At 42.0% G+C, this 14,791-nt stretch overlaps 1 protein-coding gene across 1 annotated transcript; it reads left to right on the top strand.

The window, feature by feature from the left end:
• The first annotated feature begins 1,095 nt into the window (after positions 1-1,095).
• On the top strand, positions 1,096-4,260 carry amer2 (APC membrane recruitment protein 2). Its single transcript, XM_039745471.1, has one exon. It carries the CDS (start codon positions 1,296-1,298, stop codon positions 3,396-3,398), a length of 2,103 nt encoding a protein of 700 aa, XP_039601405.1. The 5' UTR covers positions 1,096-1,295; the 3' UTR covers positions 3,399-4,260.
• Positions 4,261-14,791: the final 10,531 nt, after the last annotated feature.

Genomic DNA, 14,791 nt, shown 5'->3' with positions numbered 1-14,791 from the left:
TTCCTCCCTCACTTGGCATTTTGAGTCATTGTTTAGGACTTTGAAGTTCATAATACATACTGCCAATATGTAGTGGAAGTATAAATGGGAGAGATGAAAAATGAGAAAGGGCAGGAGACCAAGAGCTTGTCTGCACAGCTACAGTATCTTCCTTTCCAGGTCTGGGAAATGTAGAGGGATAAAAGTGCAAAGTTAAAGTACCATACAGGCAATTGGCTCAGTTAAGCCATCATGGAAAGTGACAACAGCGTTCAGCCAGCTGATTGTGGAGAGCAGAAGGCAACACACAGATGAAATGAAAGGCAGGAAGTGTGAACGATCTTTAGCAGGTGAGATGAATGACCCTGGCATGGTAGTTTAGTGTGTGAGAAACAGTTGAAGATAATGTGATGCCCAAATGATCTGAATGCTGAGATTTGGAACGTAGAAAGGGAGAGGGACGTAGAAGTCTGTTTTCAATGGGTGATGCTGAGCTTTATTTAAAGTACGTTTTGAGAACACATACATATCCTACATACAGAGAAAGGTGCTATATAAAGTATTAACTGATAAAGAAACAGAATAATCCATCCATCCATCCATTATCCAACCCGCTATATCCTAACTACAGGGTCACGGGGGTCTGCTGGAGCCAATCCCAGCCAACACAGGGCGCAAGGCAGGAAACAAACCCTGGGCAGGACGCCAGCCCACCGCAAGAAACGGAATAATGAATGTGGTTATAAGCAGAATTGCACAGGCATGGTGGATGAAGCTCAGAAGATGTGAGCCTTAGGATTGGCTCCTGCCTTATGGTCTTTACTCCTCGGACTGGCTTAGCCTGACCCAAAAGGAGTAGGCAGAGATTCTGAATGGATGGATGCTAAATGACTTTAGGGAGGTTAGTGCAAGTGCAGACACCCATATGGCAATAATAAACTGGTTAGTTAGCATTGTTTTGTCACCACAGTCAAGGAAAAATGTAGTCCATTTTCTTAAATGTTTTAATACATCTCTCTGCTGGAACTGCAGAATTTGTTTTTTCTCTTTAATCCTTCTTATTGGGTTATAACTGTTCGGGAAAACGAGGCTTAAGAGGTTTCTTCAGTGGGTGCTTGCTCTTCGGCAGACAGATTAGGATCAAACTGCTTTATCCACGTCCTCAGTAATGAAGTGGTTAACCTAGAAATCTATTAGGAAAAAAGGGACCCTTTTATATCTCCCTCTGCTGTTGTGGCTCAGGTTGATTTAGCATGGATGACAGTGGACTGGCTCTCGTCCATAGCTGACGAAAGCTGCTTATCCCTCTGGTTGTCATGGAGACTAGCAGGCGCAGCAGCGAGGCTGCCAGTGAGAAAGCCAGCATCAGGCTTCTGCGGGGGTCTGCAGAAGAAAAACAAGCAGGAGCAGCAACCGCGGCAGACATGGACTTGCATTGTGAGTGCAGTGAGCCTCCGCTCACGGAGCCTCCGCCTTCAGGAAAGATTAACAAGGCTGCTTTTAAATTGTTCCGAAAGAGGAAAGCAGGCAGCACTGTCCCCAGTATCTTTGGAATGAAGAGCAAAGGGGAAACCAAAAGCTCCGGCAAAGCGGGGCTTGTGAGAAGCAGGACCCACGATGGATTAGCTGAGGCCGTCTTGGAGGGCAGCAGAAAAGAGGAATCTTCCAGTAACGATCACCTGAATATCACTTTGTGTGCAAAGGCTGTCAGTGGACCCGTGGAGGCAGCTGGAGGCCCGGTGAGTAAGTCGCTCAGCTTCTTTTCCATTCTAAAAAAGAATGGCAAAGCTGAAAGCAGCAGAGGGGAAAACGCAGAGCCTAAGGCGAGCTCTAAACAAAAGAAAGGACTAAAGGGACTCCTTAACAATATGCGCTGGCACAAAAAAGAGAAAAATTCCAAAGAGGAAAGGGGGGAAGCATCTGATCCTCCTCTTGATGCCCCCTGCCCAGTTTCCTTGACTTCTAGCCTGGAATTTATTAAGGAAGAAGTGCAGCAAGTGCCCGAGTCAGAGCCTGAGCTCAACACAAACAAGGATGTGGAAGACGCAGTATTGATAGTACCGAGTGAGGAGCCACAAGCCGCCTCAACAGGGGACGCAACTGAGAAAACTGCGGAATCCGAGGGTATTCTTCCGGATCTGTACAAGGATGCAGATGAGCAAGAGGGAGGGGATGTGGCTGAAAGTGAGGAAGAGAGTCAAGGGCAAGTGGAAGCCTCCAAAGTTGCCAGACCAGAAGTTGAGGATCTGCCAGAAGTTATTACCAGCCAACTTTCAGAGGTGAGTTTGATGCCTAACCCACAGTGCAGTGGTAGCAGTTCTCCAGAGATTGTCCCGTGCTCTCCTGTACCTACCACTACTATTACACCTCCTGAACTTTCAGGTATCGATCCCCCAGCTGAGCAATGCATTGATCGCATTTGCTCCATGTTCACCGATGTTACCTCTCTGAAGAGCTTTGACTCCTTGACTGGCTGTGGAGATATTATAGCAGATCATGAAGAGGAGGCAGGAAGTGGGAATGGCATTAGCAACAGTGGGGCCTCCCTGGAGAAGGCCTTACATCTAAAAAGTAAAGTGAAATTCCCTCCCAAGAAGACCCAGAGCAGTGGTGTTGTGACCTACCAAGGTGGAGGTGAAGAAATGGCTACTCCAGATGAAGCTGATGAAGCGGATCTACAAAGATTTTGGGATATCCTGCCACAAAGTAAGGAACGAGTGAATGAGATGAAGAAGGAGGGTACCCCAGAGGTCCAAAGCAAGATACGTGAAAAAGAAAAAAGTGAAAAGAGTGTAGAGGGGGCAGCGAACAGTAGCGTCATGAAATCCTTGGGCCTCAGCAAAATACCAATCAGCGGTAACAGCCGCGTTAGTAAAACACATAAAGATGGGGAGCGAAACAAAGAGAGGGACATGCAGGAGTGTGTCCCGAATAGCGATGAAGGCTACTGGGACTCCACGACTCCTGGACCAGAAGATGAAAGTGGCAGCAGTAGATTTGTACCTAAGGATAGCCTGCCAAGAGACAGCTACAGTGGGGATGCTTTGTTTGATCTCTATGGTGACCCAGATGAAAGTCTTCCCGGAGTTGTTTCCGATGAGGACGTGACAAGCACGTCTATGTCAGGGCCTAAGCTAACACCATCTTCTGAAAGTACATTTCGCTCCCTAAAGGGAAGCACAAGCCTACCCAGAGACTCAAAGATTCCTGTGAGCGTCAAACAAATACCTTCTCATTCTGCAAGTCAGGGAGCTCTAGCCCCTAACCTCACTTCGACAGGGCATCACCAAGCAGCAAAAAGCGACCAACCAAGGACGAAGATCCCTGTGGCCAGGGTTTTAGTGAAGAGGACCAGCAATAAGCCTTCGGCAAGCTTAATAGCAAAGCACGCGGCCTACCATGACCACTTTAAAAAGTGACCAGAAATGGTGGACAAGATAGAGAGGGCGAAAAATAGCATCCAGTGCGAAAAAAGGTAAGATGCTAAAAAACAAACTTCCGTCCAGAAACCGGTTCAACTCCAAGGAATACATTTTCTCTTAACCATGAGACTGTTTCCGTGGCACGGAGGTGATTAGAAAGCGGGGAGCTGCACAGCTCAGCATGGAGTACTACTTTCACATGCCTTTGCAAATGCTAAACAGTAACAACAAAAGAACATAAGCTGAAGTGCCAAGAATCTCCCGTCCTAAAAACAACTGCAAAAAATTTTAAAGCACAAAATATCTGATTCTGTCTTAAAAAATCCAGCACTGTAAACTGACAATTATTTAGCTCTGTGGCCATATGCATATGGGAACAGTGCTTCAGATCTTTCAGGTTCTCATTTTAACAGAACAGAATAAAACAAACAAAAAAAAAAAAAATCCTGCAAAACTGTGGAAAAAAAAAATAAATAAAGTGCTGAGCTACATGAAGACAACGTCAAAGGTGAGGGGGAAATCTTCTCATTGTAGATGGAAAGGAAAGCTTGCGGATTTACAAACGGAAACTAGATTCAATTCAGGGGTCAGCCAGGAAGAGGCTCTCCGACAAACTCCCACATTTACTACGATTGTAACAAGCTTCAGGGAACATTAGACTCAGAACTCCTGGGATTTGCTACCATGACACGTTTTTGATCTTTAATATGGAATTTGTACAATAACAGCAGCAGCAAAAAAGACAAGCAAGTCTTTTTTTTTTTTTCCTTTTTCTACTGGATACACTTAGGTACACCTTTCAAATCAGGGGATTGCGCTTTCTCGTAACACTTGAGTGGATCACCCACTGATCACAGGATTTCTTAACTGGATATACATAACAGAATGCATGCAGTCATTAAAAGCCAAGCTCTTGCATCATTTTTCTTTCATTATGTATCATACTTGCCTCAGACCATCAAGATCACTTTATTTTTAATATTAACCCCTGTGCTTCTCGAGAATTGTGTCTGTTGTGTATAGAATCACAGATCCTGTAGACAGAAGGCTGGCTTCCAAGCCAAAGGAAGGACTTCTAAGACGGGCCGCTTAGCATCGTTCACCCTAGCATTGCTTTTCCTGTGTGTACTCACATGCAACGTGTCACTGAGATGCATGGCGTTCTGTTTTATGTGCTCATTTTAAAGCTGCAATGAAGGAGCCCAGTCACGTCACTTAATGCTATTGTAGAATTTTGCACTACTACCATATTGTTCCCTGTATTTGTGCCTAGTCTTCTTCATTCTGCTCATTTTATACACACACACACACTCAATTGTAGGTGTATATATGTTTACGTGTGTGTATGTAATGTATATTGTTTTTACGTATATGTATACGGTATATATGCTTTTCATATATACATGGTTTTTATAAGGTGTGTTTGCACTTTGAAACTTCCAGAATATTTAATTTAAACAGAGTTAATAGAATAAATTCATAAATAACATATGAAAGCATCATTAATAAAGTTTTCATATGATTACGGTTTCATTTGTAGACTTCTGCATAATTCCTTTACTGTTGACATTTTCAATCGGTTACAGGACTGGCTTTTACCTCGTACCTGCCACAGCCGGGGCAGCTGGGACATCTGACAAGAGGCTGCCGGACACCATGATAGGCAGCTCAAAGAGTTTATCTGCCTCACTTTGACTGCGTTGCTAATGTTAAGCGAACTTTGACTTGATAATGCTTCTCCGTATACAGTATACCTGTATATATATATATATATATATATATATATATATATATGCAACGCGTATATGAATTTGTCGGAGTAAGGCTGTGTGAGCAAACATTTTTGAATGGGGCAAAAGTTTATTTTAAAGTGAAAAGTCAACTACGAGAAGCCCCACTCTTGCTTCTGAAATCTAGTTTATATTTTATACTGTATATGTATGTATATATGTGAATACGATATTATCGCTATACTTGTATTCTTGGTCTGTACATTTATACTATGTACAGTATACAGACACAAAATTACCTGCCCACCTGCCCAATGGGGCGGCACGGTGGCACAGTGGGTAGCGCTGCTGCCTCGCAGTAAGGAGACCTGGGGTCGCTTCCCGGGTCCTCCCTGCATGTTCTCCCTGTGTCTGCGTGGGTTTCCTCCCACAGTCCAAAGACATGCAGGTTGGGTGCATTGGTGATTCTAAATTGTCCCTAGTGTGTGTGTGTGCACCCTGCAGTGGGCTGGCACACTGCCGAGGAATTTGTTCCTGCCTTGCCCCCTGTGTTGGCTGGGATTGGCTCCAGCAGACCCCCATGACCCTGTAGTTAGGATATAGCAGGTTAGAGAATGACTGCCTGACTGACTCTTAACAATAATGCTTCTAAAATGGCTCTTCCCTGGGCTGTCAGCCAGTCAGTCATTTTCTAGTCCACTTAGTTCTGAACAGTTCCACAGGGTGTGCCAGAGCTACCACAGGGCAGGAATAAACCCTGGACAGGGATCCAGTCTATCACACACACCACCACTAAGGCCACTGAACCTGCATAACTTTGGACAGTGAGAGGAAGCCCACATAGACACGGGGAGAACATGTAAATGCCAGCCAGGGAGGACCCAGGACGCAGACCCTGGTCTACTGACTGCGAGGCAGTGGCACTACTTCTGCACCACCATGCTGTCCTTTGCTGCGTTGTGTGGCTCCTAATTAAACCAATGCTTGACAAAGAACTATCTCACTCTGGGAACGGCTCTTTGCATATGAAAGTGGTTCTTTGAGATAATATGAGGACAAAACAGACATCTTTAATGTATAGTAGGCCACCTAGTAGAATATTAACAGATTAAGGAAACGTGTTATTGTACACAGCAAAAAATCCTTTGAAATCAAGAACTCACTTATAGTGCACAAAACTATCTATTCATGATTTATTTATGTAGTCTCTAATAAGAGGTTCTTCCTGGAACCTTCATATGAAGGGTTCATTATGGAATTAAAATGGTTCCCCTATGGCATTGCTTTGGCACATTTATTTTAAAGCTGCAGTATCTACAAATGAACACTCATGATGTTTATCTACAGTTTATCATGCTATGTGCACACATCCAGTATTTTGATGCTGTCTATACAGTATATTGCAGCTTACATACGCAGTTATACCGTAAGTTGGCAGTATGGTGGTGCAGGGACTAGCGCTGTTGCCTTACAGGTCCAGGAGACTGGTTTTCCAAATGCTGGCCTGGTAAGGTCACGTCTCGTTCTTCCGTTGTCTCCGTTTAAATACATGCAGTTTAAGCTTAGTGTAGCTGAACATGGATGTGCTACCTGCGATGAACTGCTGCAACATCCAAGACTGAATACTCATCTTGCCACCAGTAGTGCTATGATAGGCATTGACCCCTCATGCCCCTAAAATTGTTACCCGGGTTGGGAAGACAGATGGTTATTCTGCACGTGTACAGTGTATACTCAATACATCATATGTGCACACAAAATTCATTTATACAAACACACACACACACACCTCAAGTATATGTCTCTGTAGGTAGAGCATACATACAGTCTGTAACTATAGAAAAAGAAAAAATTAGTGCTGTACAGGCAGCAAATGCATCTTAAACTCACATGAATACAAACATACGGCTACTAGCTGTGCTACCCATCTAAGACGGGTTGGAATCTAAGCAATCAACTTGGACCTCAGCGTTAATGTTTGCAGTGCACCACTCAATTACATGTCATTTGGCGTCATAAAGTCATAAAAGCAGTGTTAATGTCTGTGATGCACCATCTGTTGGAATGGCGAAGGCAATGCATTATATAATAATGTTTGAGATCTTTCTGGAATGACAGCTGCAATGCATTTTATTACTAATAATGTTTGCGCTGCGCGATCTTTTGGACAGACAGACAGATAGAGGCGGCCTTTGGGGGTGGCGACTAGGGCAATCGCCCCAGGCCCTGCGCCTGAGGGGGGCCCCGTGATAGGAGATTCTTTTGTCACCGTCAGCTCATCATACAAATATGCGGGGCCTCTGCAAGACATTCAAATCCGTTATAGACTGAAATATGGTATGTGGTGGGTTTCTTCAGAATAAGGCACCATGTTTTTTAACAATAATAAGGCGTACAGCATTAGAGGCGGACAAGCCCATGAGCGTGGTGGTACGGTATATAGCCTACACTTATGGCTCTCGGCCCCGCATACTCCTAAGGCCGCCTCTGAGACAGAGACATAACAACTGGACGGACACACAGACAGACACACAGACACTTATCCTGGATGTACAGTTTATAATCATTCTTTAAAATACAATACAAAGCAAGTCTTTCTTTGCATATGTTTTGAAATTGGGCTGCAGTTTAAATTTGCATTTATTATTAGAATACCAAATGGAGATAATTTTCAAAACTACTAGTTGCTGTTTTCTTATGTACTGTAAATGCTGTTAAATGATCCAGCTGATGAGAGAGTTTGGATGACTTCAGTTACTAATACATAACTGGAAGAAGCTGTAAATAATTCACTTGAATTTCTTTTCTCGTATAGAATCATTTCCAAATAACGTAGATTTTTCATTTATTTTCTTTCCCTTATATTGTATGAGCAATTAACCTCTGGGTATTTCCTTTAGGTTATTGGAGCATTAATGATAGAGCAAAAAATGTGTTTTTTCTATGATTTCTTTTTCTTCTCTTGTTATTCTTTTGGCAAGACGACAGGACATGTGGCTGCTGCTTTTTGCTGCATCCTGCTAGAATGTGTCATTGTGTTCAATGTGAAGAAAATCTTTGTGGAGCATTACGTAATAAGGCTGATTTACAGCAGCGCCATTGTAGTGCTGTGTTGTGTGGAGAAGCCATGAAATTAGAAAAGGCTACACGTTACATGTTGGTCCTCACCTTTTCGGCACACGGAGGCGTTTTTAGAATCATTTAAGATCAGCGTTGCTCTTTGAGTCTACTGTATTGCTGTCATTTCATTTTCACCTTTGAATCAATTCCCATTGTTGGTTTCTTGTGCTGCCTTTAACTTTTTCAGTTTTATTTTTATTTTAAGATACTGAAATTTGGAATTTTTGTCTTATTTGAACGATTTCTCATTTGATCAAGTAATCCAAAATGTTCAAAAAAATGATATCCAGGAAACACCAAAGGTTTATGATTGAGTGTCATGAGCACATGCTAAGTGCCTGATGTTGCACCATTACATAATAAAAAGGATTACTGATGATTTCAGAGCTCAGCAGAGGCTCTGTGTGTGTGTGTGTGTGTGTGTGTGTGTGTGTGCGTGCGTGTGTGTTGGTAGACGACTTCTAGGCCTTGGATTTGACGATTTCTTTTTCTTGCCGCATGCCATTTTTTCAGATGCTCCCCTTTTTTTTTGCGTGAGCTGATTTGCTGTTAATGTCATCACCTGGCTAGTTGGCCACAGTGAGTGCCGACATGGGCCGTGTGAGGCTGTGAAGGCAACCAGGAAGGCAGAAAGGGAGATGCAGGCGGGCGAGGAGACGGCATGGGGGAAGGTTAGCGCTGCTCTCACGTCTTAGTTATGTGAGCCGCCTCGCAGTGTGAATGTGATTGAAAACCTGTTATCTCACTGCAAAAAATGTCTCTGTCAAGTTCATATTGATATGCATCATGGGCATATTTGAAAAGTGCGACGAAGGTGAACTCGTTTTCTAGAAATAATCAGTGCATATACCACTAGGGTGACTTTCCACAAAGGTTAATACGTTTATTTATCGGTAAGTGTTCTGCTTTCTAAAGAATAGCAGATATGCACAGCTAAAAATGAATATGCAAAAACTACAAAAAAAAAAAACTTTAATTGGGTCTTGTCTTTATTTTATTTAGCAAAAAAAAAAAAATCTGCCAATGAGGTTTCTTAAAGTATGCTAAGTAATTGTAAATACAAATTTTTTGACAAGTCAATAATTCTTACAATAAGAGAAACAAGATTTAATGTCATGATATAAATACTTTTCACTTGCTTAGATTTCATTCTTGCAGTGTGTAATGTAAGTGATTCATTGTTGTCCATAGTGTGTCTGTGCACTGGCTGGTTATGGTGAACTGGCACCAAGTTATTTCGGTGGATCAGCATAATTAATAATAATAATTATTTTTTGCATTTATATAGCACTTGTCTCACTACTCAAAGCGCTCAGCAATTGCAGATTAAGGGCCTTGCTCAAGGGTCCTTTTTGGCATTTACGGTATTCGAACCGGCAACCTTCTGATTGCCAGTGCAGATCCTCAGCCTCGGAGCCACCACTCCGCCTACAGCAACTCCTCCACATACATCAGTCTGGTGAATGAAGTGCACAAAAGGAGATGGGATCATTCAGAAAGAAAAAGAAAAGGCATCTCAGGCTTCTTCTTTGAAGCAACCTTCTGCAGCAGAGGTGGAGCATTTTATAAAACCTGCTGGGGTAGGACTGAAGTTGGGATTTGATGTTACAGTTGCAGTTTGTTAGCGGCCATGAGAAGATAAGAGTTAGCAGTAAACAGGGAAGGATGTCTTTCTGTGATTAAGAAAACCGTATGCAGGAAGATACGACAAGTTCTAAAGAAGACATTGACATATACACGTGGGAACAATCTATAAATGGGATTTATATGTGAGTGTATAGCCACAACACTCACTTTTAGTGGAGCTGTGGGTGTAAACGTGGACTTGTATAACTATGTTCATTGGCGTATACGACCAGCACAAGAGCGGAGGTGCGTCTGTCTGCATTTAGACAACACGTGAGAATGTGCTTAACCTGCGCGCGCATGGAGCAGGAAGACAAACAAAGTGGAATAAAAGCCAGGAAGATTGTCATCTTTAAGTTTTGGGAGCAGTTTGAGACCCAATAAAAAAAGTAATTTGGATTACAGTGATAAAATCAGTGGATAGATGGATTTGTAAGCAAAAGTAAATGGCGTGCTTTAGGGATTTTGTTAGGATGTATTTATTCACAAGCAAAATAAATGGCCCGTATATATATAGGAAGCAGACTTATCTATTTATAAACTGTGTGTCTATGTGTGTGTGTAGACGTCTATAAGAGTATGGCTTTCTCTTGTATTAGTCGCTCTGTTTATACATTACAAGTCAAAAGTTTGGTGTCACCCAGAAATGTTCATATTTTTGATATAAATTGATTCCTTTTTTATACATATGCCATTAAATTAATTTAAAGATACAGTCAAGACATAGCTAGTACTGCTATTAACTATTAGTGCTTGAAAAGAAAATGACGGGTTTTAAATTTATTATTCACATATGACTTCAAAGCCCCATTTTCAGCAGTCATTCCTTCACTGTCCTAATGGTAAAGCCCCTTAGCTTATCCATAACTAACCCCCGTGGCTTCACCCACGTATCAGTGAAACAGGACAGTGAGGAGGGCCCTGCCCAGCTCTCTACTCCTGACGTCACCCGCAACCTCTGTCTCGGATTAGTGTGAATATATCACTCCTGCAAGCGAACTATGATTCTTAGCACAATGAGAGAAGTCGCAAAATCAACTAGAATGTTCAAACAAAGTCTACAAAAAAATCAGATCTAAATACGTTAAGTAGTTCTCTCATTCGGAAACTAAGCGGAGTTAAGGTTAGTCCCCGGGGCAGACTCGTGAGAGAAGAGGGCCCCGCAGCCCGATGAGTCTCTCTCGGATTTACACTAATAAATCGGTACCACAAACGAACTATGATACTTAGAGCGATGAGAAAGTCACAAAATTAACGGCATGTTCAAGTAAATTATACAAAAAACCTGATCTAAATTCGTTAAGTAGTTCTCTCGTGAAAAGCGGACAGACATACAAACGGGTCTAAAAACCTATAAGAAATTTCGTGCTTGGACCACGAAATTTTTAAAACCGTTTCTTAGCAAACACCTATGGGCCAAGGGTAACCTACATTCCAAATTTCAAGTCCCAAGTCCTCGTGGTTCGGGAGATTTCGTGATGAGTGAGTCAGTGGTATTTGGCTTATATACATATACTGTATATATATATATATATATTAGTCACGTGGTGATGCTAGCAAGTTATTAAAAAAACCTTTGTAATTGCCTTAGCACCGCTGAAACCTGTTATTCTGTTCATTTGGGTTTCAAGGTAATGACATTCCTAAAGCTCAGTTCAGGATTCACAAATGGCCAACAGACGTATCTATCTATTGTTTTAAATGCAGAGTGACGGCTGTCCAGTGTGACACATTGATAGATAGATCGATAGATAGATACAGTAGATAGATACTTTATTAATCCCAAGGGGAAATTCACATAATCCAGCAGCAGTATACTGATACAAAGAAACAATATTAAATTAAATAGTAATAAAAATGAAAAGAATTAAAATAAAATTAATGTTCGCATTTACTCCCCCGGGTGGAATTGAAGAGTCGCATAGTGTGGGGGAGGAACGATCTCCTCAGTCTGTCAGTGGAACAGGACAGTGACAAAAGTCTGTCAAGAAACAGAAGACTTCATACCAAGGTGTCTATTACTGTCTTGAGAGAAATGGCCGTACTGAATCTAACCAGGATAGAAAAAGAAAGGGAAGGCCAAAATGGGGAACTGCATAAGAGGATAAAGACTTTAGAGTCTGTGTATGTCCTTATTTAAAAACACACCAAACACCAGTGCCGTCTCCAACAGAGAAAGGTGTCATTTAGTTTATGAATATCCTCTTCTTTAACCATTGCTGATAGCCTTTGGCCTTAAAAGTCCAGTGTGTGAGAAGAAAACTCCTGCTGTCTCTTAAGGATAATGCGGCCTTTTGAAATCAATCGAGTGTAGCAAGGCAAGGGGGTGCTTTATGTTGATTTTACTTGTTCTAATTATTTTGACTGATCAATGGAACAAAGGAGTTTTTTTGTTCCTTTTTGTTTTTTAAAATGCCAATGACACTAAAATGCAGTGTAGGCAGTTTCTTCATGTGAGTGATTTTCAGAATTAAGTAAAAGACGTTTATTCTAGGTTATTATAAAGAATAGTCTCGTCAAAAGAGAAGTTTGAAACAAAAATTAGATGGTCAATAAGGCACCAAAATGTGAACTTTTCTAAGACGTAAGTAAAAGGGATTATGAATGACTTACAAAGCATGCTTTTGGATTGAGAATCATTCTGTAATGAACTCTTTCAGGCAAACAGAAAGCTCCAGTTTGGGTAACATCTCTGTCTAAGATGTATTTATTGAAATTCATAGCGTGAAGATCTTCCACATGGCTTATGTGCTATTCGTCAGGCAGCATGTTGTAAGTTTAACACACACATTCCAACATCCTAATTCAGTAAAACGTACCTGATCAGCCCCCTAGGGAGGCATGAGGGTGTCTCACAGACTGCTCCTTTTTAAAAGCTCCCTCGTCTGTGCCTGATTACCTCTTTTACTGTATGTACAAAAAAGTCTTTGATTTAATGGAGTGCAAGATGACAAATTTTAATCTACCATAACATCCATCCATCCATCATCCAACCCATTATATCCTAACCACAGGGTCACAGAGGTCTGCTGGAGCCAATCTCAGCCAACACAGGAAACAAACCCCAGGCAGGGTGCCAGCCCACCGCAGGGCACACACACACACACCCAGCATAATTTTAGAATTGCCAATGCACCTAACCCGCATGTCTTTGGACTGTGGGAGAAAACCGGAGCAAACCCACGCAGACACAGGGAGAACAAGCAAACTGCACGCAGGGAGTCACCTATTTACGAGGCAGCAGCGCTATTCACTGCACCACCGTGCCGCCCTCTACCATAACAACTGCAAAGAAAAGACACTGAAAGTGTATTTAATTTGTCTTATAAATGAATATCATTTAACTCATACAAAAAAATTAGCTGTAATGCTGGAAGATTTCAAGCAAAACCTAATTAAGAGATATGGGTTTGTAGAGTCATACCAGTCATATTTAAACACACTTAGAACTATATTAACTCATGTTGCTTTATTGTCATGTCAATATGGTGGCCTAGCGCTTAGCTCACTTGCCTCACAACTGCAGCCTTGTGGCTGTCTGTGTGGAGTTTGTGTGTTCTCCCCATGTCCATGTGGGTTCTCCTAGTGCTTTCAGGATAGACGTCAGTCCCCTGTGATGTCCATGAATGCCGTAACTGGGTGTTTTTAAAGCATCATAAGTGGTCCAGTGCCGCTCAGATTCACACTGTTGACAGGACGGCGAATTGTTTACATTTTTTTAGGAGATTCCAGGAACGCACCCAGCATGGGCCCGACTCGCACCACTCACACACTGAGACGCTAATTAACAGCAAATCAAATAAATACCTATGTGATATATTCAATGACAAGGAAGTATAAACAGTTAAATAAACAGGTAACAATAACAAATACTAACACACAATAATAAATACCTAATAAACACTCATGGCCAAGTCCTTAACACAATCCCAATGCAGCAGTAACGGAAGAAGAGGTATGGAGTAAAAGGCTCTTGTTCAGAAAGCGGATGCCACTTGTTTTTAAGATTAGGCACCCTTACACTATTTTAAGATTAGGCACCTACTCTAAATTTTTAAGATTAGTGACCCTGGCGTACCTGGCCTTACCTCCACGAACCTTAAGTTCAGGGTTTGTAGTAGGGGTGGGCCAGTCTAAAACAAACAACAACAAGGAGAAATGGTGGCTTTTTGAACAAGACCCGAGTAAAAGATGACAACCCCGGGAACAGCTTTCCTTAAGTAATATAACAAACAGACCTACCGGTAATCCTGATGTAGTGAGGGCAGATGAGATTTGGGGAGCGCTCCCTCCGATGAAGCACGATGACCAAACCAACATTACTGACATGGAATGCAGGCACAAGACAATCCATGCATCCTTACAGGTTCATGATGCAAGGTATAAACGATATTCCTCAGGGGTTATGGCAGACAAGACAAACAGGTGAACACAAACACAGACAATAGGGGCTTTGCTGCTTAACCAGCTCCCTTTTAAAGTTCCCGCCGGCCCTTCTTGTCCCCAGCAGCCCCTGCGCCCATCCAATCAGGGAATTACCCTAGGGGCTGCTGGGAAATGGAGTCCATTAATTTGTAGCACTGCTGTAAGCATTTATTCTATTATCTCGATGTGTATTTTACTGATTTTTCTACATTTAGAAACAATTTGAAAGGCAACGCTGTACATACTGTATGTCCGAGTTAACGAATCGCATTCAGAGTGAACCTTAAACTAGATGAACATCAGATTATAACATCTGATGATGGTATTAAAACATTAAAAGAACACTCCAAAATGTGATGAAATGAGCTTCATGTCATGTAAGTGCTGTGTGTCTCTGACTCTGTTCATCCCAACTCATTACTCGACGCCCTGGACCATCTTATTCAAAATATGAATTGATTAAGCAGCCATTTCTTTCCTTTAGGGTGT

The sequence above is a fragment of the Polypterus senegalus genome, chromosome 2 (assembly GCF_016835505.1).
Source record: "Polypterus senegalus isolate Bchr_013 chromosome 2, ASM1683550v1, whole genome shotgun sequence".
In the NCBI taxonomy this organism is placed as follows: Eukaryota; Metazoa; Chordata; class Cladistia; order Polypteriformes; family Polypteridae; genus Polypterus; species Polypterus senegalus.
Note: the sequence above shows the minus strand (reverse complement) of the source record. Positions and strands in the feature narration are given on the sequence as shown.